Source organism: Gnatocerus cornutus, chromosome 4 (assembly GCF_029298725.1).
Source record: "Gnatocerus cornutus isolate USDA-ARS CGAHR chromosome 4, icGnaCorn1.1, whole genome shotgun sequence".
Classification (NCBI taxonomy): domain Eukaryota; kingdom Metazoa; phylum Arthropoda; class Insecta; order Coleoptera; family Tenebrionidae; genus Gnatocerus; species Gnatocerus cornutus.
Window position 1 is genome coordinate 4,443,271 of NC_142236.1, and position 22,991 is coordinate 4,466,261.

Genomic DNA, 22,991 nt, shown 5'->3' on the forward strand with positions numbered 1-22,991 from the left:
AAATTTGGAGAAAAGGTGCCAAAGCAAAAGCGAAGTTGAGTTATGCATATGATATTTAATAACAACATCTGAAAACATATTTCTACTGATAAGCAAAGAGAAAATATCGGCAGCCAAAGAATCATATCCAAAAACGTCGCGGTTATGTTAAGAAATCAGTCCTACTAATACAGTTATCACTGTATGGAATTCTATAGGTATGTTTTAAACACTACCCAAATACCCACCTAAATTTAGTTAAATTAGCACAATTATGATTTAAAAATATTCATCAAACCCTTAAAACTATTAGTTTAACAATGAACAAAAAAAATCAAATCTATTATAAAACACTGGTTACAGTTCAACGAGGCTTTAAAACATCTCAACCATCATTATTAAAATGGGTTATGTTTATTTGGATATACATCTTTTCCAGTGATCAAAAAATAAAGGAAAAAAAGTACACCGCAATCGCGAGCGATCACGAATATAAAAATCCGCGGAAGGCCACCAATATGAGCCAAATTTCAAACAACTTACACTAAAACGACAATGTAACGTATCCTACATCTAAGAAGAACATTTGAAATATTACGGACAAGTTAAATGACTTTAAAAAGTTGCCGCAATACAATTAAACACATGATAAGCATAAACATGTGAGCAACGACATAAAAAGACGAGTCTAATTAAAGTTCGGCACCCCCAAGCCGGGACTGTTTTTCGAATTCCTCATCAATGGCTTGTGGTGACGAGTCCCATTATTGTGCTGCCACTGCCAGCAGGTACGGCAGAAATAACGGAAACAGAGAATATCGCGGCAGAAATACGGGCCTTGTTGAACACCGCAGCCCGAGCAAAGAGAGTCTTCGAGATACGGATCCACTTGGACCTACAAGTTTGTTGCTTTTTTCCAACTGGAGAATCTAAATTCTAACACTCACCGTCTTGCTGAACTTCGACGTCTTGATCTCGATGAACGCAGCCGCGACGGCCTTCAGGTACGATCGAGGGTTGTTAAAAGTCACCCTTCCAGACCCAATCGGATACTTATATTTATCCGTGTCGATCCCAGTGTGAACGACACCATCAAACAAATCGTTCATGATCTTCGCCAGACCTTCCGCGTTGAGCATTCCATGGAGTGCCCCCACGAAGACTGACTTGCTCGGGTCCAACTTCTGAGTCGTCGACTTCGTGCAATTAGAATCGTTGAGGATCCAAGGGATGACTTGCACCTCCTTGGCCTTCATGCGCTTGGAGCTGATCTTGTAGTACCAATTTCCGGAATTGGTGTAATCGTTCGTGCAGGATTGGAGGAGCGCACGGACGTTCTTCTCCGACTCGAAGATGATGTAGACGTAGCCTTTGGGTTGGGAGACTTGTTTCTCTTTTCCGGGCCATTCGACGCGGATGGGGCCGAATTGCTTGAAGGTTTGGATGAGAGACTGCTCGGAGATGTCCCATGGGAGTCCGCCGAGGAAGACCTTGGAGGAGTAGCCGGAGGGCTTGGCCGTGCGAGGGGGCAGCACGCCGCTCCAGGTGCAGGTGGCCTCGCAGACGGCTAAAAAAAGCGAAGAAACAGTAAATTACAGGATAAAAGGATAATATCCAATCCAAATCAAATCCAAAAGAAACAGTTAAAGGACTAGATTAGTTTAGATTACTTAAATAGAAGATGACAATTGGAAGGACATCAGATCTAGTAAAAATAAATAAAAGAACATAGCAGAAGAAACAAGAGGAAGAGATGGAAAAAGGATGGCAAATAGAAGGCGGAAAATCAAGCATGGAAGAACATCGGATCTAGAAAAACTCATAAAAAGCAATATAGCAAAAGAACAAAACGAAAAGTGCTATGGAACGCAGAAAATGGGACGTGGAAGAACATCAGATGCAGAAGAAACAACGGGAAATAACGCAGCGAAAGAAACAAGAGAAAGAAATGCAAAACAAGACGGAAGATGAAGCTTGGAAGTAAGTCAATTGAAGAAGAACTAATTAAAAACAACATGACAAAACGGACAAGAGGAAAAAAAAGGAAGAAAAATAGAAGGCAGAAGATTAGAATTGGAAGGACCTCATATCTTGGAAAAAATGGAAAGAGGAAGGCAAATAGAAGGAAGAAAATGAAGCATGAAAGGACATCAGAAGCAAAATAACTAATAGAAACAACGTTATGAAAGAAACAAGATGAAAAGTGCTATGGAAAGCAGAAAATGGGTCATGGAAGAACATCGGATGCAGAAGAAACAATGAAAAACAACGCAGCAAAAGAAACAAGAAAAAAAATGCAAAACAAGATGGAAGATGAGGCATGGAAATAAGTCAGTTAAAGAAGAACTAATTAGAAACAACATAGCAAAAAAAACAAGAGGAAAACATGGAAAGAAGAAGGTAAATAGAAGGCAGAAGATGAAGCATGAAAGGATATCAGACGCAAAAGAACGAATAGAAACAACGTAATGAAAGAGACAAGACGAAGATAAGCTTAGACGCCAGAAGATGAAAATTAAACATCAAGAAGAACTAATTCAAAGCAACATATCGAAAGAACCAAGACGAAAAGTGCTATGGAAGGCAGAAAATGGGACATGTAAGAACATGAGATGCAGAAGAAACAACGAAAAACAAAGCAGCGAAAGAAAAAAGACAAAGAAATGCAATACAAGATGGAAGATGAGGCATGGAAGCAAGTCAGTTGAAGAAGAACTAATGAGAAACAACATAGCAAAAGAGACAAGAGGAAAAAATAGAAAGAGGGAGGTAAATAGAAGGCAGAAGATAAAGCATGAAAAAATATCAGAAGCAAAAGAAGATGAGAATTGGAGATTTAGAAGAACTAATTAAAAGCAACAAAGCAAAAGAACTAAGACGAAAAGTGCTATGGAAGGCAGAAAATGGGACATAGAAAAAAATCGGAAGCAGAAGAAACAACGTAAAACAACGCAGCGAAAGAAACAAGACAAAGAAATGCAATACAAAACGAAAGATGAGACATGGAAGTAAGTCAGTTAAAGAAGAATTAGAAATAACATGGCAAAAGAAACGAAATAGAAGGCAGAAGATTAAGCACGAAAGGTCATCAGAAGCAAAAAAAACTAATAGAAACAACGTAATGAAAGATACAAGATGAAGATAAGCTGTAGAAGCCAGAAGATAAGAATTACAGATCTAGAAGAACTAATTAAAAGCAACATACCGAAAGAACCAAGACGAAAAGTGCTATGGAAGGCAGAAAATGGGACATGGAAGAACATCAGATGCAGAAGAAACTACGAAAAACCGTAAGCGAAAGAAATGCATAACAAGACGGAAGAAGAGTCAGTTGAAGAAGAACTAATTAGAAACAACATAGCAAAAGAGACAAGAGAAAAACATGAAAAGAGGAAGGCAAATAGAAGGCAGAAGATGAAGCATGAAAGGACATTAGAAGCAAAAGAACGAATAGAAACAACGTAATAAAAAAAACAAAACGAAGATAAGCTATAGAGGCCAGAAGATGAGAATTAGAGATCTAGAAGAACTAATTAAAAGCAACAAATTGAAAGAACAAAAACGAAAAACAACGCAGCGAAAGAAACAACAGAAAGAAATGGAATACAAGATGGAAGATGAGGAATGGAAGTCAGTTGAAGAAGTACTAACTAGAAACAACATGGCAAAAGAGACAAGAGAAAAAATGGAAAGAGTAAGGTAAATAGAAGGCAGAAGATGAAGCATGAAAGGACATCAGAAGCAAAAGAACTAACAGAAACAACGTAATGTAAGAAACAAGATGAAAAGTGCTATGGAAAGCAGAAAATGGGACATGGAAGAACATCAGATGCAGAAGAAACAATGGAAAACAACGCAACGAAAGAAACAAGAAAAAAATGCAAAACAAGATGGAAGATGAGGCATGGAAGTAAGTCAGTTAAAGAAGAACTAATTAGAAACAACAGCAAAAGAGACAAGAGGAAAACATGGAAAGAAAAAGGCAAATAAAAGGCAGAAGATGAAGCATGAAAGGACACCACAAGCAGAAAAACGAATAGAAACTACATAATGAAAGAAACAAGACAAAGATAAGCTATAGAAGCCAGAAGATGAGAATTAGAGATCTAAAAGAACTAATTAAAAGCAACAAATAGAAATAAACAAGACGAAAAGTGCTATGGAAGGCAGAAAATGGGGCATGGAAGAACATCAGATGCAGAAAAGAAACAACGCAGCGAAAGAAACAAGACAAAGAAATGAAATACAAGATGGAAGATGAGGAATGGAAGTAAGTCAATTGAGAACTAATTAGAAACAACATGGCAAAAAAGGCAAGAGGAAAAATGAAAAAAAGGAAGTAAATAGAAGGCAGAAGATGAAGCATGAAAGGATATCAGAAGCAAAAGAACCAAAAAAAACAACATAATGAAAGAAACAAGACGAAGATAAGCTATAGAAGCCAGAAGGTGAGAATTGGAAGAACATCAAATCTAGAAGAACTAATTAAACTAATTAAAAGTGAGAAAAGAGAGGAAGAAATGAGGAAACGAAGAGTGGACAAAAGACAGAAATTGAAGCATGGAAGGAAATCAGAAGCAAAAGTAACAAGGTAAAGAAACGCATTAGAAAATGAATCAGTATATCATCAGAACCAGAAGAACTAACTGAAAACAACAAACAAAAGAAACAAGAAGAAGCAGCAAGCAAAAAGACAAAAGATAGAGTTTGAAGGTGACTAAAACAAAGAAGAAACAAAAATTTGTAAAAACTCTCTTACATGCTGCGGATCGGTGGCAGCGCGCCGCCCTGTCCAGCTGCAGCCCCTCGGGGATGTTGGCCAACGAAGCGCTCGAGTTCCATTTATCCAATGGATGCTAAAACCAACCCATTGAACTCCCTTTCCTCCACTTCCTCCAACTTACCACATCCGTACGAGGTAACAACGATCCCAGAACATTCGACGGTTGCTGCAGGTACTTAAGAGTCTGTATTGCTTGGAAGCTCTGAAGACTAGACAAGTCGACTTCGTTGTTTCTAAGCAACTTGCGTGCCAACGTGTCATTCAAAGTCAAAGAATTCTAAAAAAAATGATTAGATTGAGTAGTGCGCCCCCTGGAACTCACCAGTAAGTCAGAAAGGTTTCCATCAACGTTCGAAGCGCTGCTGGTATCCGATTCTGGCGAGTTGGAGCGGTAGCTGTTGTAGACAGCGCGGTCGAGGACAATGGGGCTGTTGTTGCCGCAGAAGTCGCTCCTGAAAAATTAACGATGAAGTAAAAAGATGTTAACAAGGGGGCTTACCCTGGGGTGGAGTGCGGCGAGTAGGAAGAGTAAAAGTCAGAGTCGCTCGACAACCCGTTTAAAGACAGATTGGGGTATTTGCTCGGGGTGCTCAGCGACGACAGCCCTGAAGACCATGAGGAAAACTTCGTTTCGTCAAAATTGAACTGAAAACGAGGGGGGTAACGTGATTTTGTTGGAAAAACTCCAAAAAGGGCCAATTTTACCTGCAAATTTGTAGCATTGACCGGTGGAGTGCCGAGTCCATTTGTCGACGACCTTGCGAAATCCAACAATCCCCTCGGCGAATTTAAACCAAATAAATCGCTAATCGACATCGTGTCACCTAATACAAACAAATATAAACGATTTTAACGACGAAACGACTTCTTCAAACGATTCAACACGTTTCAAACTTCAAAACAAGTAATCTGCACCGATTTTTCGCTACCAAAAAACTCATAGCCACCTCGCGTTTTTGCCGACAAAAAATTATCGGGAGGAATTTAAGCGCGAACAATGACTTTCTAGTGTCGCTAAAGTTTTATTATCAACAATTTATTAGTAATAAAAGACGTGGGAATGTTTTACTGGTCGAAAAGTCCTAATTTTTGGAAATTTAACTGGCGCCGATTGTTTTGGTAAAAATGGAGGGTTGCTATTGGTCGGTACCTTTCCGCGGGAATTTTGAAATTGCTTACTGTGGGTTTCCAAAAGGATGTCGTGATGATCGAGGAGAGAGTTGATGGAGTGGTGCTGTAAGATGTCGCTTGATAGCAGGGGGCTTGGGGGTGGCGACGACACCTAAAACAAACAATTGTTAGTACAAAAAATTAGACAATAAAAAAAGAATCTGTAGTTCCAATAGCTGGAAGACTTCAAAGAGTCCCGTAAGAATCCCGAAAGAATCCCGTAACAAGTGTTGTATTTCTTACAGGACTCTTACGAGATTTCCGCGACAACCACTTCAAGTTTATAAATGCGATCTAACGATCTAGCTTAATTGAAAATATTCCTAAGAATTAAAAAATTTCATTCTAAAGATCAATAATCCTAGAATTCCAAGAAATAAAAAAAATAATAAAACACGAACATTCAAAGAGTCTACATATAGTAAAGATCTTGCAGATTCTAAACAATTGAATCGTTTTAAAAGTTCGAATTTTGAATGGAAAGTTATCAGATCTAGAAAATCTAAAAAAAAAGAGATGAAGAAGAAATGCGAAAAATGGGGGCAAATATAAGACAGATAGAGCATAGAAGTAAGTTACTTGAAGAAGAACTAATTAGAAACAACGTGGCAGAAGAGACAAAACAGGAAGAAATGGAAAAAAGAAGCCAAACTGAAGATGAAGCATCGAACCAATGAGAAACAACGTAATGAAAGAATAAGCAATATGAAGATATGCTAGAACAGACAGAAGATGAGAATCGAAAAGACATTACTCTATAAAAATGAATTAAAAGCAACATAGCAAAAAAACATAAGGAAGAAATGCGAAGAACGAGGGCGAATATAAGACGAAGGTAAAGCATGGAAGGATATTAGAAATAGAAAATCCAATTAAAAACAATGCAGCAAAAGAAACATGACGAAAAAATAGTGTGGAAGCAGAAGACCAATTAGAAACAATGTTACGAAAGAATTTGAAAGAACATCGGATCTAGAAGAATAAATTAAAAGCAACATAGCAAAAGACACAAGAGGCAAAAAGGCGAAAAAGGAGGGAGACTATAAAAAAGATGAAGCATGCATGAAAGGACAACGCAAATGAAAGAACCAAGTAAAGACAACGTAGCGAAAAACACAAGAAGAAAAAACCCTATAAAAGCCAGCAAAAGAGACATGGAAGGACAGCAGATGCAAAAGAAACAAGGCAAAGAAATCCAACATAAGATACAAGATGAGATCCTATAGTTGAAGAAGAACTAAAAAGAACATAGCAAAAGCGGCAAGAGAAATCTAAAAAAGAAGGCAAATAGAGGACGGAAGAAATGTCAAATGACATGAGAAGGAAAAGAACCAATTAGAAACAACGTGACGAATTTAAGACAAAGATAATGCATGAAAGGACATTAGAAATAGAAGAACGCAGATGCAGAAGGAACAATAAAAAACAACGCAGCAAAGGAAATAAAAGCAAAGAAATGCAATACAAGATGGAAGATGAGTTAGTTGAAAAAGAACCAATTAGAAATAATATGGCAAAAAAGACAACAGAAAGAAATAAAAAATGGAAGACAAATAGACAACAGAAAATGAAGCATAAAAAACAACAAAACCAGAAGAACCAATTAGAAACAATGTAACAAAAGAAGATGAGATTTTAAAGGACGTCAAGTCCAGAAGAACTAATTAAAAGCAACATAGCTAAAGAAACAAAAAGAAATCCGAAAAAAAGCGAGAATATAAAACAGAAAATAAAGCAATGCATGGAAGGACATCAGAAATGGAAGAACCAATTCGTAGCGAAGATACAAGAGAAAAAATGCTACGAAAGGAACATGGAAGGACAGCAGATGTAGAAGAAACAACAAAAAAATAATGAAGAAAGAAACAAAGTAATTAGAATGAACATAGCAAAAGTAGAAAAAGAAAGAAATGCAAAAAGAGAGGCAAATAGAAGGCAGAAGAAATGTCGAAGGACATGAGAAGAAGAATCGAGATGAAAAAATGCTACAGAAAACAGAAGATGAAAATTGGAAGGACAAATATCTAAAACTAATTAAAAGCAACATAGGGAAAGAAACAATACAAAAAATTGAAAGTAGAAAATGAAACATGAAAAAGAATCAATTAGAAATAACATAAAGAAAGAAACAAGACGAAGATACACTTTGGAAGGTAGAAGAGCAGAATAAGAAGGACATAAGATGTAGAAGAACTAATTAAAAGCAACATAGCAAAAAAAACAAGTGGAAGAAATGCTAAAAAAAAGGGATTATATAAGACAGAAAATAAAGCTCGGAAAGACATCAGAAATAAATTAAAGACAACGTAGCAAAAGAAACAAGACCAAAAAGGCCATAAAAGACAGAAAATGGAGCATGGAACAACATCAGAATAACATGGCAAAAAAGACAAGAGAAATAATAAAAAAACTGGAGACAAATAGAAGGCAGAAAATAAAGCATGGAAAAACAAAAACAGAATATCCAATTAGAAACAACGTAACGGAAGAAACAATATGAAGAAATGCAATGGAAGACAGAAGATAAGAGTTGGAGAGACATCAGATCTAGAAAAACTAATTAAAAGCAACGAAAACAAGAAACAAGAAGAAGAAATGCGAAAAAGAAGAGCAAATATAAGACATCAGAAATAGAATAATATATCAATTGTTCTTTGGGTTTTAAAGATTTGAAAGATTTTTATCGATTGTAATGATTCCGAGCAATCTAAAGTCTAATAATCTAAGAATTCCGAGGAATCAACAAATTTAAAGAAACGAAAACATAAAATTGTAAATTTTCGATGATTTCCAGAATTTCACAGTCCGAAAATTGCAAGCAATTTCTAAAATGTCTGATATTCTGTAGGCTGATAAGATTCAAAGATTCAGAGTAAAAAATTTTCAGTTGTTTTAAAGTGTGCAAAGATCATAAGTAGTCTAATCTTAAATCTTGACGATCGAAAATTTGGAAGAATATAAAAATTAGTGATAAATATTAAAAGACTTTTGAACAATGATTCCATTCAAAGAAAATGAAGATTCCACTAATAATGACAAATTCAAATGTCCCATAAATTTTGAATATTTCATTGATTCTAAGGATCCAAATGCAACAAAGATGCAAACATTTCTAAGAATCCAACAATCTAAAGAAACCACTGAGCGCCAATATTTCTATTATTCTAACAATAAAAGACGTACAAATTCCTGGTAGAGACGAGGCTAAAAAGTCTCAAACATTTAAAGATTTTAACGTTTTTACAGATTGTAAAAGTGCTAAACGTTTTAAAATGTTCCAATTTCAATGGTTTTCAAACATTCTAAACTCCACGTAAACTCAAAAAAAATTCAAAGATTTGGAAGACACCTTTTTACCCAATTCAACGGAAAGTCCAATCGTTTTCTCTTTATTTTTTTCTCTGGCATTTCCTTTATGTAACTCAATTCTTACATCATTACATCATAAATTAAATCGCCTTACACAATGAGTACAAAATTTCAAAAAAACTTGGTCGCTTCCACTTTAAAACCCCTTTAAACCCGGAGCCATATTAATGTATTTATGCATTTGGATGCACTACAAATGTCTGCCCATAAAATCAGAATAATTGCATAGAATCTGTCTTAACCGACTCAATATAATCGCGTTGAGTTGCCAAGAATGATATTTTGACAATAAGACGTCGGAATTGGCCTAATTATCTCGAATTTGAGCAATTTTTAATGATTTTGTCGAATTGTGTGTTGTGGTCAATTACTGAAAAAACCGTTTTAACTGTTCTCCACTGATCAATTATGTTATGGTATATCATTAATAATTAAAAGTCGCGTTATTAGAAACGTTCTGATAAATTTTAAGCTAAATAGGTAACATTGTATTAGTAGCACTTACATCAGCCGTGTCGAAATTGGAATATTTTTCATGCTTAAATTTTTTAATTAGTGCAGCACACTCGGCGAAACATTACATAAAATTGATATGGCAAAAATGAAAGTCTTCATAATTCGTGGCTACTTACTGTAACACCTTGTCGAATCGGAAACGGAAGTCAAACATGAAATCTAATTAGTCATTTTCGCCGACTTACCTGGACTTTCTGGAGCGCCGGCATGGTACCATCAACTTCTTCACTTCAACACCACACGACTAGACCTCTGTTTTTGCACTAATTTGGTGGTGGATCATCACAAAATGCGTTTCTTGGAATTCAAAGCATCCAAGAGTTCCGTGCGGTATGGTTGGATGAAGACAAGGAGAGGGAGTATGTTTACTTGTTGCACGTGCTGGAGTGGACAAAGAGAGCAAGCGCGTTTTTTGCGCGTTGAAAACTCAAATTTTTTATTGGTAGCAACTACAATAATTTACACTCATTTTATGGTTTTTTTCAGTTTGGTTTCTAGGTATTGGACTCGCTGGACGAGTTTGTCGGTTGATTTGAATTCGGTGTAGGGGATGGAGACGACGCTGTAGTCGAGGGCTTCTAGGAGGCGGCGGGTTAAGATGTTCACGCCGGTGGGCTCGATTTTGCCTATGCACATGTCGTGGTAGTCGTACGGCAGGATGGCCACTCTGGAGGCACAGAATTATTCGCTTTAATTAGTTTAATAGTCGGGAATTCGTAACGAATTTAATGGGGCTGAAAATGCAACCCAAGATACGTTTTTGATGGGTTGGAAACGGAGCTTCTAGGATGATCTTTCAAAGATTCGAAATACTCGAAAATTCTGTATTAACAAAAAATATAAAAAGAGCAAAACGATATTTCAAAGACAATTTTTGGAATGATCTTTTGGGTGTTAAATATACTCTAAATTAATTCGATTTTCTGGTTTCGGTGGAGTCCTTTTTAGATACTTTAGGAGCTGATTTCTTAGATTCTTCTTTTTCTTTCAATTTTCCCCAGATTTTTCTAAAACTAGGTAAGATGTTAGGATTGTCCCAGATTCTCCAGAATTTTTTAAATCTTTTAAGTTCAGTTTTCCCAGATTTTGTTGATTTGTTTTCCTTTTTTTAATTTTTCTACTAATCTCAAGGATTCCCCAGGATTTTTCCAGAAGTCTTCGGATTCCATGGAATTTTTTTATAATATCTCAAGTTTCTCCAAGATTCTGGAAAATTCCGGGCGATTCTCCACTATTTTCTGGGTGATGCATGAGAATTTCCTTTTCCAAGATTCTAGGAAAACGTTTAAGTCCTCTCTGATTCCTCAAGTCCTTTTAAGATTTTTTGGTACTTAGGTTCTATAATTTCTTCGAGTTTCGTACGATCCTGCTTTTAAAGAATTCTAAAATTTTTTACTTTTCAATCGTTTTATGACTTCTGCAAACTTCTTTAGGAGTTTTTACGATTCTTTGAAGTTCCTTAAAGTTTTCCAAATTTCTAAATTCTTTATGAGTCCCAAGTTCCTTTAACATTTTTCAGTACTTTGTTTCTATGATTTCTTAAGATTTTGGACGATTTTCCAAAGTTCTTTAAAATTCTGTGAAATTCTTTGAAATGTCTAAAATTCCTCTTCTGGGTATTAAGGATTTTTATGTTTTTTCCAAGCTTCTGTAAGAGTTTCTACAATACTTAGAAACTCCTTTAAATCCGATGTAATTCCTCCAATTCTGTATCTTGGATATTCCAAATTCTTTGGACTGGATTCTTAAAAATCTCTGAATTCTTTCCAGATTCTTATCTTAAAAGTAAGATTCCTTTACCACATCTCAAAATTATATGGCGAAAGCTTTAGAAGATACTTAGAAACTCTCTTTACTTCCTTTAAATTGACTTTTTGGAATTACTTTGACATATTTTCGGGATTATTTGCACATTTTAAAAAGCGAGATTCCTTAAAGATTATTCTTAGAGATTTTTTTTAATCCCTTAAACTGACTTTGGAGGATACTTTTGACATTATTTCAAAATTTTTTGCAGATTCTATACAAAATCCATTGTTTTACAAAAAATCTGTTAAAATAAAAACCAAAATTATACAAAAAAGACAATTAGAAGAACAATATAGAGAAAGAAGACAACAAATAATAACAAAAACAATTTTCAAAAAACGATCAAAGATAAAGTAATAAACACCACAAGAAAGTCATGGGAAAGACTAAAAGAAGAATAAAAATATAAAAGGAACTATGAAAGAAGGTAGAAATGAGCTTAAGGATAGAAAAAACCGCTATGAAAAGGAATAAGGAAAGAAACACGTACAAAATATGGAAAAAATAACACAAGCTGTGAAGAAACCATCAAAGAAAAAGGAAAAATAATCCTTTTAATTTTTGAAAACTTTTGAGGTTTTAGAAGCGCTGTGTATCTAATTTTACACTTTCCAAAGTCTACATTCTTTAAAATTCTACTAAGATTAATCCAACAATTCAACAATAGCAAATTCGTAAATTTAGGATCCAAAGATCGATTTTTACACTCAAATTTTTCCCATTTTTGGAAGATTTTAGGATTCTTAGTTTCTAGATTATAAAATTTTGTAATTCTCTGAGTTAAAGAAGATTTGAGAAGCACACATTAGAGGTCCGTGGAACCTAAAATTTTGAGATAAAACGTTCTAAATTCTCAAATTAGTTATTTAGATATTCGAGATCTTTTCTTTTAGATACTTTAGAAGCTCGTTTCTTTGATCCTTTTAATTCTTTTGGAGTGTCTATATTATCCAATTTTTCCGATTTTATGGATTCAGGGAATTCGAAATTAATCGGGTTTCTTCAAAATTCCTCAGGAGTTTGAACGGTTCTTCACAATTTTGAGTCACATTTTCAAAATTTTTGAAATTGCAGATTCTTAAAATTCTTTCGATTTTGGGAATCTTTAAGTTTTCCATAGTTTCTGTGGATTCTCTAAGATTCTGGAAAATTCCGTCGAATTCTTCATCATTTTCTGGGAAATGCTTGAGGATTCCCTGAGATTTTCCAGGATTCTAGAAAAATGTTTCAGTCCTCTTTGATTCCTCAAGTTCCTTTAAGATTTTTTGGTGGATTTCGTACGATTCTTTAAGATTTCTAAAATTCTTTAGATATCGAGAGCATTTTTATGACATCTCCAAGCTTCTTTAAGAGATTAGACGATTCTTTCAAACTCCTTTAAGTTCTAAATTCATTGGAATGGATTCTTGGAATTCTTTGGATTCTTATCTTATCTTATCTGCGAGATTTCTAAAAGATGTTTGAAGATTATATAACGAAATCATTAGAAGATTTTTAGAATTTTTTTCTCCCTTTAAATTAACTTTAAAAAATTCTATTCACATTATTTTAAGATGCTTTCCACATTCTTAAAGGCGAGACTCCTTAAAGATACTTTAAGATTTGATGAAATCATTAGAAGGTCCTAGAGACTCTTTTTACTTCCTTTTAATTTAATTTGGTGAATCATTTTTACATTATTTCAAGATTTTTTTGCTGATTCTATACAAACTTTATTGTTTTACAAAGAGTGTTAAAATGAAACCAAAAGAAACTCTCAGAAGAAAGACAAAAAAAGAAAATTAGAAAAACAACAGCTGGAAAGAACAAAAACAATAATAACACAACAAATAAAAAAACAGAAGAATGAGATGGAAGAGATGGGAAGATAACAAAAACCAAAAGAAGAAGAGATGCAGTGGAAGAGAAGCTAAAAAGAAAAGTGAAAGTTATGAAATAGAAGTTAAAAAAATTCGAACACAATATTCAAGAAATGCGGAAGACCAGATAAAAAGGAAAGAAAAATAATAACATAATTAGGACTGTCAAAAAACTTGAAAGAAAAACCGATAAAAATTGCTTAAAAAGGAACACAGGAAAATCCAACTTTTGAGATTTTAGATCCGCAGTGATCAATTTTACTTTCCAGAGTCTAAATTGTGTAAAAAGTGTGAAGTTATTTCCTACATTAAAATTTCTTCGATTTTAGAAAGATTTTGGGATTCTAAGCTATCTAGACTATAACATTGTGGTATTTTAATAGTTCTGAGAAGATTTGAGAAGCGCAAATTTTAAGATTCTTAATTCCCAAATCAGACCTAGTTCCACCGATTATAGACTTTTAGCTGTAGATTTCAAAAATCTAATTTACTAGATTATAACATTCGTAGTTTGAAGATTCTCAGCCCCTTGAGACCACAAATATTTACCTGCTGACACCACTCCTGCTCTCAACATCCTCTCTGATCGGCACGGGACTGCACTTCTTATCAAGAACGCATTCAACATCTACAACCAATTTCAGTTTCTCAAATTCCAAACATCTCCACCTTACCAATCGCAAATCCTAGCCCTGTGTTGGTATTCAACCTCAAATGCTCCTCAACACTCATTAAATTCTTCAACGTTTCAACCACTGTATCAATCAACTTCGTTTTTTCCTTCGTCTTAACTATACTAACGCTAAGATCACCAACCACCGCGCCTTTGTAAGTTTTCAAGAGGTGCTTCGCAGCGCCGTTAATATTAAGAATCTTCATTTTACTAGAAACGTTCAAGAGGGAGTCACTCTCAAACTGTTGAACGAAATCTTGCGAAAGAACACTGGAGATGTGCTCTGACGAGGCTTGGTTGAGTATGACGAGCGACCAGACAAAATTCAACCAGACTGCGGGCTTCTGGGCCTCGGCGGGTGTCATTTGAGGCAGAATCGTCTAAGAGAACAAAAAACAGAAAACTCAAATTTCCCCTGAAGCGCTCCTTACTCTAAAAACCTCCTCGGAGTTCCCGGGGGTGTAATTAACAGTCGCGAGGGTTATAAACAGACTGAACAAGTCTTGGGGGCGACATTTCGTGTGGTTGTTCAACACCCACTCGCTAAGTGTGTCGAGGATTTCTGCAACAGTCAAATTAGCTCACTTTTGAACCACTTCAGAGATACCAACCACAGTTCTTGTACTTCAGGAGCCCCAAACTCGTTATAATGGACCCCACCACCGCGCTCTTCTCGATGTTTTTCTGCAGTTCGTTGCTGACATCTCCACAGATCTTCCCGAGCAAGTTCTCATCGATGAAGTTCAACAAGCACATGCTGTAGAGCAAATCCGCGCTTTGTTTGAGGTCGAGCTGGCCGCTGCTGGCGCTGATGTTAAACGCCAGTGTCCGGAGGAGGAGGACCGAGCGCCGCTTCTTCAGCGAGAGGGTGCTCATGACCTACAAAACTGTCTTAAGGGCGGAATTTTGGGGTCTCTGGTACTACCTTGACCATTTGGGATAAATTCAGCCCGGAGATTAACCGCGCGGCTTCTTCATCCGCCGTCACCCCCAGGATCGTGGACAAGTCTTCGCTCCTCGAGACCATGTTTCTGTTGATCTTCGCCCCCTTGCTGAGGATGCGGCAGAGTTTGATAAACCGCGCGTCGTTCTCAAAGTCTGAGACTTTGGTTTTACCTGAAGACGACCATTCGGCGAGGGTTGAAACAACCTAAATTAGCAAAATTAAGGTGGGGTGGTACTCAAAGGGGGCTCACCTTCAAAGCGTGCCTCCGGGAGATCCCGCTCCCTTCTGATATTGACAACAGCTCGTTGACACTAGAGGCTTTGCTAATTTTATCGTCCGTAATGGGGGTACTAATCCCAGACTCCCAATTTTTGACCGGTTTCAACGACGCAAAGGCCGCCGCCACCATACTGGTGGACTTCGTAAGTTTTAGGGGCTCCTCTTCCGATTTCGCTTCCGCGATTGTGGATTTCAAAAGCTTGTCGCATCGGACAACAGTGAGGGCTTTGCTGTTGGTGCTCTTCAGAGTGTTTAAGACAGTGTGGGTGAGTTTCAGCATGTTGTCTTATGACATAATAACTTGGACAACCTAACCTAATTTTGTTACGTGGGGAGGCTCAATTCTACGGGTTTGGGGCTCTGGGGGTGTCTTCAATCTCTTCTGTTTAATTAAAGTTCTAAAAACGAGAGTAAATAAAAAGTTGGGGCCCCGGAATAACCTCACTTTTCACCGACCAACATGGGAGGAAACGTCAACAACGTCACTTCAGACAGAAACTCCCTAGATTTCCACTAAATTTGTTGTGCTCCTGTCAAATGTCAATGGGAATTGCACCTAACCCCACTTTTTTCAAATTTTTACATCGAGATTATGAAGCAGTGAGGACGTGACTGAAAACACAATGACGGGACTGGTGGCTCTGCATTGCGGTACGTTTCTGTCGTTGTGCCCTTTTAGTTATTTCACGTTTTTTTTTCAGGCGCCGGCACCCACAATAGCGCCCAGTACCCCAAATACAACAAACTCTCTAAGAAAGCGTGCAGGAGAGGCGTCGAAGTCCTAAAGACCGGTGGTACGGCGTTGGAGGCCGTAAAAGCAGTCATTACAGGTGTCTTTTAACTTCACCTAGTCTTTCGTTCAATCGCCCCCAGTTTTAGAGAATGACCCCATGACTAACTGCGGCTATGGCTCGAATCTCACGATTGATGGCTGCGTGGAAGCCGACGCCTCTATTATGGATGGTAAAACTCTTATTTATGGGGGCTGTGGGGCTGTCAGGACTGTAAAAAACCCCATTCACTTGGCGTACGATGTCTGTGTGAAACAGTTGGAGCCGTTACCATTGGGGCTGATCCCCCCGTCCTTATTGGTGGGTAAGGGGGCTGCTCAACACGCAAAAACCGCTGGTTTGGCCACAGTCAAACAAAGCAGTTTGATTAGTCAGAAGGCTCTGAGACAGTACCGAAAATACAAGAAACTACTGGAGAAACACGAGGAGTTGCTAGACACCGTGGGGGCTGTCTGTGTCGACAACAGCGGTCACGTCGCTGCGGGGTGCAGCTCAGGTACTCCCGCGCCCCAAATTCCCTGTTTGTACCCCAAATTTTCTAGGGGGAATCCTTCTGAAGCGCTCTGGCAGAGTGGGGCAAGCAGCCCTCTACGCTAGCGGGGCCTGGGCTGATAGTTTTAGCAAAGAAGACAGTTCTGTGGCGGTGTGTACGTCCGGCTGTGGGGAACACTTGATGAGGACTCAACTGGCCAAGACTGTGGCGGAGGATGTGAAAAGCAGCGCGTGCCCCACGGTGGGGCTCAGTGACTCCATCACAAACAAGTTTATAAGTAAGTGTCGTTATAAGTATCGTATCGCAATAAGGGGGCGAATGTTTAGATTCCCGGTACCTGAAAGACATCCCCAGTAAGCTCTGCGGCGCTCTGGTTTTGCACATCGACAATACGACAGGGGACACCGCCCTGCTGTGGGGCCACACGACCGAGACCATGAGCATCGGCTACATGCGGTGCGCGGACGACAAACCTACAGTAAAGTTGCTCAATGCGTGGAAAAAATGTTGTACTCAATGTTTTTTATAGGCACTCGTTTCGGAGCTACCGCGGGATGTTGCGGTGGGGGCTAAAGTCAACGTGAGTGGTGTATACAACTACAATAAATGATCTCTTTTTATTAATAAATTAAGTACAAACACACACAAAAATATTGATTTTATACTGAGATGGTTTATTTGTTCGCACGGTCTAAAATACTCGTGAAATCCGTGCTAATACCGGGCGTTTCGAAACTATCAGTTGAGTTGGTTTTGACTAAATTCTGAGTGCTCCTGGAGGCTCCCGGAGCGCTGAAGATCTCTTCCGCGCTGTCGTCATCATCATCTGAAGGACCTGAAATTGAAAAGTTAAGTCTCATCCTAAGAAATCTGAAGACAATCTTACTTATATACGAGGGGTGTCTGTATCTAGTTTTCCATATTCTGTACGCCCCATATCCAACCCCTGAGATGAGGAGGAGTGAAGACAGCACGATGGCAACACGAACTAAATTCAGCTGAAAAGAATCCAATCATAAGAAAATGTTAAATGGGGAAGAAATGCAGCAAATCGCACCTTCGCCCCTTCAAACTTCTCTTTCAACAATTTGATATTGATGCAGGGGCGCCCGTCCCCACCCCCTTCAGCGTGTTTTTCTTTTATTTTCGCCACCACGCTCCCTAATTTTGGTAAAGCTACTCCGAAGAGCACGCCACTGATGCGGTCCTTCAAGGACGTGTTATTTTCGTCGGTGTTTTCGTCGGTTTGCTCTGTTTCCTCTTGTTTTTCTGCGTTTTGCTCTAAATTCTTTAGTTTCGTGTGGTAGTAGTCGTTTTTTTCCCTCAGGACATTACAGTGCTCTTCCAGGATCTTGTTTTTTACTTCGAGCAAACCGATCATTTGCTTCAAGTTGGAGTTTTCTAGCTCCAGTTCAAGAGTACTGAAATCTGGTGAGAATGGCGGCTGACCAAGTAACAATTTCAAGTTTTTGGTGCGTGGAGACGCGGGTTTTGGGGTGGTTTTGCGACGGGGGTTGTAGGAAATGTAGTTTTCCATCGCGATGTCAACTGAACTACTGCTAAAATAACTACTGACCTTCACTGTTACGTAATGGTTGTCACGCCATGTGCGTAGAGACGAATTTAAGCAAAGGGGCCAATTTTAGTTTATCTTATCTTTTTGAGTTTCTTTCGGAATTGCAGTACAAATTTTTGGTTTGGAGGACAAATGATAATTTGAGCCCCAGCCGCTAAAAAATGTGCACGTATAGGCAATAACCGTCATAAACTGATAAGGAAAATCCTACTTCTTACCGAGTGATGATGAGTGATGATTATTTTGATAATATTACTTAATACATAATCCTCCAGTTTTTTTGTTGCAACAACCAAAATTGAAATTTAACTTTTGTAAAAAAAATTGTAGTTCTGTTAATTTTAACGACACATAATTGAAATTTGTGGAGACGGTTGCTCTTGATTTGCTCAAAAACGGGGCCAAATTTCAAAATTGTAGTTCAAAAGAGACCGGATTTAGAAACTTTTATTTAAATGGTGATCCAAAAATTCTCAAAAATTTAGATTTTAGTTAGTTTTAACGCTACAAAAATGAAATTTGAGGAGGCGGTTACTCTTGACTTGCCTAGAAACTGTGCCAAACTCCAAAATTGTAGTTCAAAAGAAACAGAATTTAGAAATTTTTATTTTTAAGGTTAACCAAAAATTTCGATAAAATTTGTACTTCTGTTAGTTTTAACGGTACAGAAATGAAATTTGTGGTGAAAGTTGCTCTTGACTTGTTTATAAATTTTGCTAAATTCTAAAATTGTAGTTTAAAAGAGACCGGATTTAGAATTTTTTATTTTTGGAGTCAACCGAAAATTTCCAAAAATTCCAATAAAATTTGTACTTTTGTCAGTTTTAACTGTACAGAAGTAAAATTTGGAGAGGAGGTTGTTCTTGGTTTGCGTATAAATTGTGCCAAATTCCAAAATTATAGTCCAAAAGAGGCCGAATTTAGAAATTTTTATGCTAAACCGAAATTATCAAAAATACAATTTATTCTCAAACACCAAATTTCGTCAAAAAATGCTGATGCGCGTTTCGATTGCAAGTTTATGGATGATGGTTTGGGTATAAATTGTATTTTTGATAATTTTTATCAACACCAAGATTTGATCCAATACATTTCTTGAAACCGAAATTTTCAAAAATTTTGCCAAATTTGTACTTTTGTTAGTTTTAACGCTACAGATATGAAATTTGGGGAGGCAGTTGCTCTTGGCTTGCATATAAATTGTGTCAAATTATAAAATTGTGGATCAAAAGACATAGATTTTAGAATTTATATTTTTATACTCAACTGAAAATTTCCAAAAATTTTGACACATCCGTATTTTTGTTAGTTTTAATGCTAAAAAAACGAAATTTAGCGAGGCGGTTGATTTTGATTTGCATATAAACTGAGCAGAATTCTAAAATTGTAGTTTAAAAGAGACTGAGTTTAGAAATTTTTATTTTTAGAGTTCAACGAAAATTTTCAAAAATTACGATTAAATATGAATTTTAGTTAGTTTTAACGGTAGAGAAGTGAATTTTCGGCAGGATGTCCCTCTTAACTTGCTTATAAATTGTGCCAAATTCTAAAATTGTAGTCTAAAAGAGGCCGAATTTAGAAATTTTTATTTATATCCAAAATCAAAATTTAAAAAAAATTGTTCAAATTTGTATTTTTGTTATTTTTAAACGTACAGAAGTGAAATTTGGAGAGGAGGTTGCTCTTGAGTTGATTATAAATTGTGTCAAATTCCAAAATTGTAACTCAAAATAAACCGAATTTAGAAATTTTTATTTTTATGCTTAATCAAAATTTTCAAAAATGTTGTTAAAATTTGTACTTCTGTTAGTTTTAACGCTACAGATACGAAATTTGAGGAGACAGTTGCTCTTGGCTTGCATATAAATTGAGCCAAATTCCAAAATTGTAGTTCTAAAGATACAAATTTTAGAATTTATATTTTTATGCTCAACTGAAAATTTCCAAAAAGTTTGTCAGCATCCGTATTTTTGTTAGTTTTAATGGTACAAAAACAAAATTTAGCAAGGCGGTTGATTTTGATTTGCTTAAAAAGTGAGCCAAATTCCAAAATTGTAGTTTCAACATACAGATTTTAAAAATTTTTATTTAGTGCTCAACTGAAAATTTCCAAAAATTTTATTATTATTTGTACTTCCGTTAGTTTTAACGCCACAGAATTGAAATTTGTGGAGGCGCTTGTTCTTGATCTGCTAATAAACTGTGTCAATTTTCAAAATTCTACTTTGAAGGAAACCGTATTTATAAATTTTTATTCTTATTGTCAACCGAAAATTTCCAAAAATATCGATAAAATTCATACTTCTGTCAATTTTAACGCGACAAAAATGAAATTTGGGGACGCCGTTGATCTAGAATTTCTTATTAACTCTGCAAAATGCCAAAATCGTAGTTCAGAAGATACCGAATTACGAAGTTTTTATTCTTGTGCTCAACCGAAAGTTTCCAAAAATTTCGTCAAAATTTGTATTTCTGTTAGTTTTAACGCTACAAAAGGAAATTTGGTGATGCTGTGCTTCCTGATTGGCCGATATAATCTGTACTGAACTACAAAATTACAGTTGAATGGAGACGAAACTTTTGACAACGAATTCAAGTTTTCAAAAAATAGTCAAAATTCGTAGTTCTTTAATGTTTGGAAAGTGAAATTGTAAGAAGCAACAGAGTTTTCATACTCGAATTTTGCTTTAGCGAGTAGTTCAGACATGCCGCCACTTTTCCATCGCCCACGCTAATCCCAAATTTGCTGCATTTCTCTTAGATCAATCATTATGATTACGTCAAGATCTCGATCTTTAAACTTCGCGTCATTGAGATACTTACATCTGGATCTTCCTCGAGGACTTCGTCCCAGTCCGCTTGAACCACCATTCGCACGGACCGGATTTTAACATCTTCTTTTCTAACACCCCTCGACACACAATTATACACACCCTCTTCTTCTTTCGAGACAGCCTATAAATAGAAGTTTGATTTTCTCCAATTCCAAGCACACCTTGAACTCACCTTTACTGTGAGATTCCCCGACAGGACTTCATATCTGAATTTAGCATTATCGTAGTCATTAGTCGGTCCAATAATAACATTTCTTTCGTTGATGTACCAGTAGAAAAAACTGTGATTTTCGTCATTACTCGCACAAGTTAAAGTCACTGTGTCACCAAAAGGCACTTGCACGAGAGCTTCACGGATTTCACGTCGATTTACAGGAACTGCAGGAATTTGATGCAACAAATTGAAGAGAAAAGTCAGAAATAAAATTGTCGCGATTTTACTCATTTTGTTCAAGTGAACGAGTCGATGATTAAAATAATATTGATCATTGAAGACGTCTAACGCGAGCTATTTGTATATTTTGTCGTAACACTGATGCTGAAGTGACTCGTGATCTTTAAGCAACGTTGAATATATAAATTTAGACGATAACACGTCATGACAGGCCTCCAAGTAAGATAAATTTGTGATAAAAATTGCATCAGAAAGGTGTGTCAAATTCATTGAAATTTGTTGCTGACGCGGGCTTAAGCGGAAATGTTTCTAGATGGCCCAGGAATTACATAATCAATGAGAGACTTGAAAAATGAGATAATCTTGTAACCTTAGATGGCGAACAGACACAACATTGCGGAATATTAATTAAGTAATTTCGTTTTGTTTTGAAAAAAATGGGTTTCTAGTACTCCTAAAAAGGTTCATTTTACGGACTCGTTTAAGTGTCTAAAATGAGTCTTTTTCGGACTCAATTCCAAAAAAGTTGCTATGACATCTAATAAAGCGCCCTTCATTACAATTTATTTAATATAACAGTAACTAAAACTAAAAATGTTTATACCTACACAGTCCTAAAAATTTTTGCGGACTCATCAGCTAAAATCTGTAAAGATGAGTCCGTAAAAACTGTACTTTAGGTACTCGTAATAAAATTAGCTATTTACATATTGGAACTTGGACTATGGATTTTCCTAGTTTTTGTACTTTGTCGAGCCCCTGAGATAATAAGCTATCAAATCAAACGGAACGATAAGTTCTGATAAGCAGCAGTAGTTTGAAATAAGATATTGAGGAAACTTTATCTATGGACTTTTTATATTGGATCAAAATACACAAAAAAATGCAGTTAAATGGCCAAATAGATTCAAAAACTCAAGAGTTTATTGGCAATAAAGGATTTTTTTTAATTATTCTGATTTTTTTACTTTGATGAATGATGCTTTTGGTTTCTTAATTTTTGTATGAATTTAGATAATTTTTTTTTAGTTTCGTTGTTTTCATTGTTCTATTCTTAGAAGTTTAACCATTCTTTTTATAAATTGATGTATTTTCTTATTAATATAGAAAAGAAACGGATGTACCGGGTGTTTCGCGGATTGCTAAACCTAGAGAAAAAACGGGTATTTGAATTTTATTTTTTTCCTGCTCTCCAGGACCTCCAAATAAACTTCGATTAACTGTGGATTGTACTTTAAGAGGTCCTTAATTTGATAGCCATTTTTAGGATCCAATGCTATTGCGGCATTACTCAAAAAATCAAACAAAAAACGCGAAATTTCCACTCGAAATTTTTAAGTTCGACATCTCGCTTATTTTTGGAGAAAACTTGCGTTATTGGTGCTTATTTTACGCAGAACTTCTCGCTGATTCGAAATTTGGGCTCAAAATTCATGTATGACAACAAATAAGCAAGTGCTGGTCGTTTAAAATTTCGGATTTTATTTTTTTTAATTTTTAATGCTCAATATTTTCGAAAC

General features: G+C 36.4%; 4 protein-coding genes across 6 annotated transcripts; 1 reads left to right on the plus strand and 3 right to left on the minus strand.

Annotated features, from left to right (window-relative positions):
• Positions 1-552: 552 nt before the first annotated feature.
• Positions 553-5,604, minus strand: orb (polyadenylation element binding protein orb). The gene is given in 7 exon segments (XM_088034366.1): positions 553-874; positions 927-1,546; positions 4,739-4,858; positions 4,895-5,039; positions 5,085-5,214; positions 5,262-5,407; positions 5,468-5,604. Coding segments are annotated over 7 exon segments (1,479 nt in total). The 5' UTR covers positions 5,579-5,604; the 3' UTR covers positions 553-667.
• Positions 5,605-10,225: 4,621 nt separating this feature from the next.
• Positions 10,226-15,926, minus strand: LOC148176159 (FAST kinase domain-containing protein 4-like). 2 transcript variants are annotated; one of them, XM_088033528.1, is made up of 8 exons: positions 15,829-15,926; positions 15,355-15,781; positions 15,084-15,308; positions 14,770-15,037; positions 14,590-14,720; positions 14,160-14,538; positions 14,035-14,113; positions 10,226-10,484 (listed from the first exon to the last, which is right to left on the minus strand). In XM_088033528.1, the coding sequence occupies exons 2-8, from the start codon at positions 15,661-15,663 to the stop codon at positions 10,283-10,285; spliced, it is 1,593 nt and encodes a 530-aa protein (XP_087889654.1). In that variant the 5' UTR covers positions 15,664-15,781; positions 15,829-15,926; the 3' UTR covers positions 10,226-10,282. The 2 variants fall into 2 exon arrangements, with proteins under 2 accessions (XP_087889654.1, XP_087889655.1); XM_088033529.1 differs by having other exon boundaries at positions 15,840-15,898.
• Tasp1 (Taspase 1) lies at positions 15,900-17,312 on the plus strand. The gene is made up of 6 exons (XM_088033531.1): positions 15,900-16,034; positions 16,085-16,213; positions 16,257-16,670; positions 16,717-16,944; positions 16,994-17,145; positions 17,197-17,312. Exons 1-6 carry the CDS (start codon positions 16,007-16,009, stop codon positions 17,275-17,277), a joined length of 1,032 nt encoding a protein of 343 aa, XP_087889657.1. The 5' UTR covers positions 15,900-16,006; the 3' UTR covers positions 17,278-17,312.
• Positions 17,260-21,636, minus strand: LOC148176161 (uncharacterized). 2 transcript variants are annotated; one of them, XM_088033532.1, is made up of 5 exons: positions 21,250-21,341; positions 21,067-21,198; positions 17,725-18,235; positions 17,554-17,665; positions 17,260-17,502 (listed from the first exon to the last, which is right to left on the minus strand). In XM_088033532.1, exons 2-5 carry the CDS (start codon positions 21,135-21,137, stop codon positions 17,342-17,344), a joined length of 855 nt encoding a protein of 284 aa, XP_087889658.1. In that variant the 5' UTR covers positions 21,138-21,198; positions 21,250-21,341; the 3' UTR covers positions 17,260-17,341. The 2 variants fall into 2 exon arrangements, with proteins under 2 accessions (XP_087889658.1, XP_087889659.1); XM_088033533.1 differs by lacking the exon at positions 17,725-18,235 and having other exon boundaries at positions 21,250-21,636.
• Positions 21,637-22,991: the final 1,355 nt, after the last annotated feature.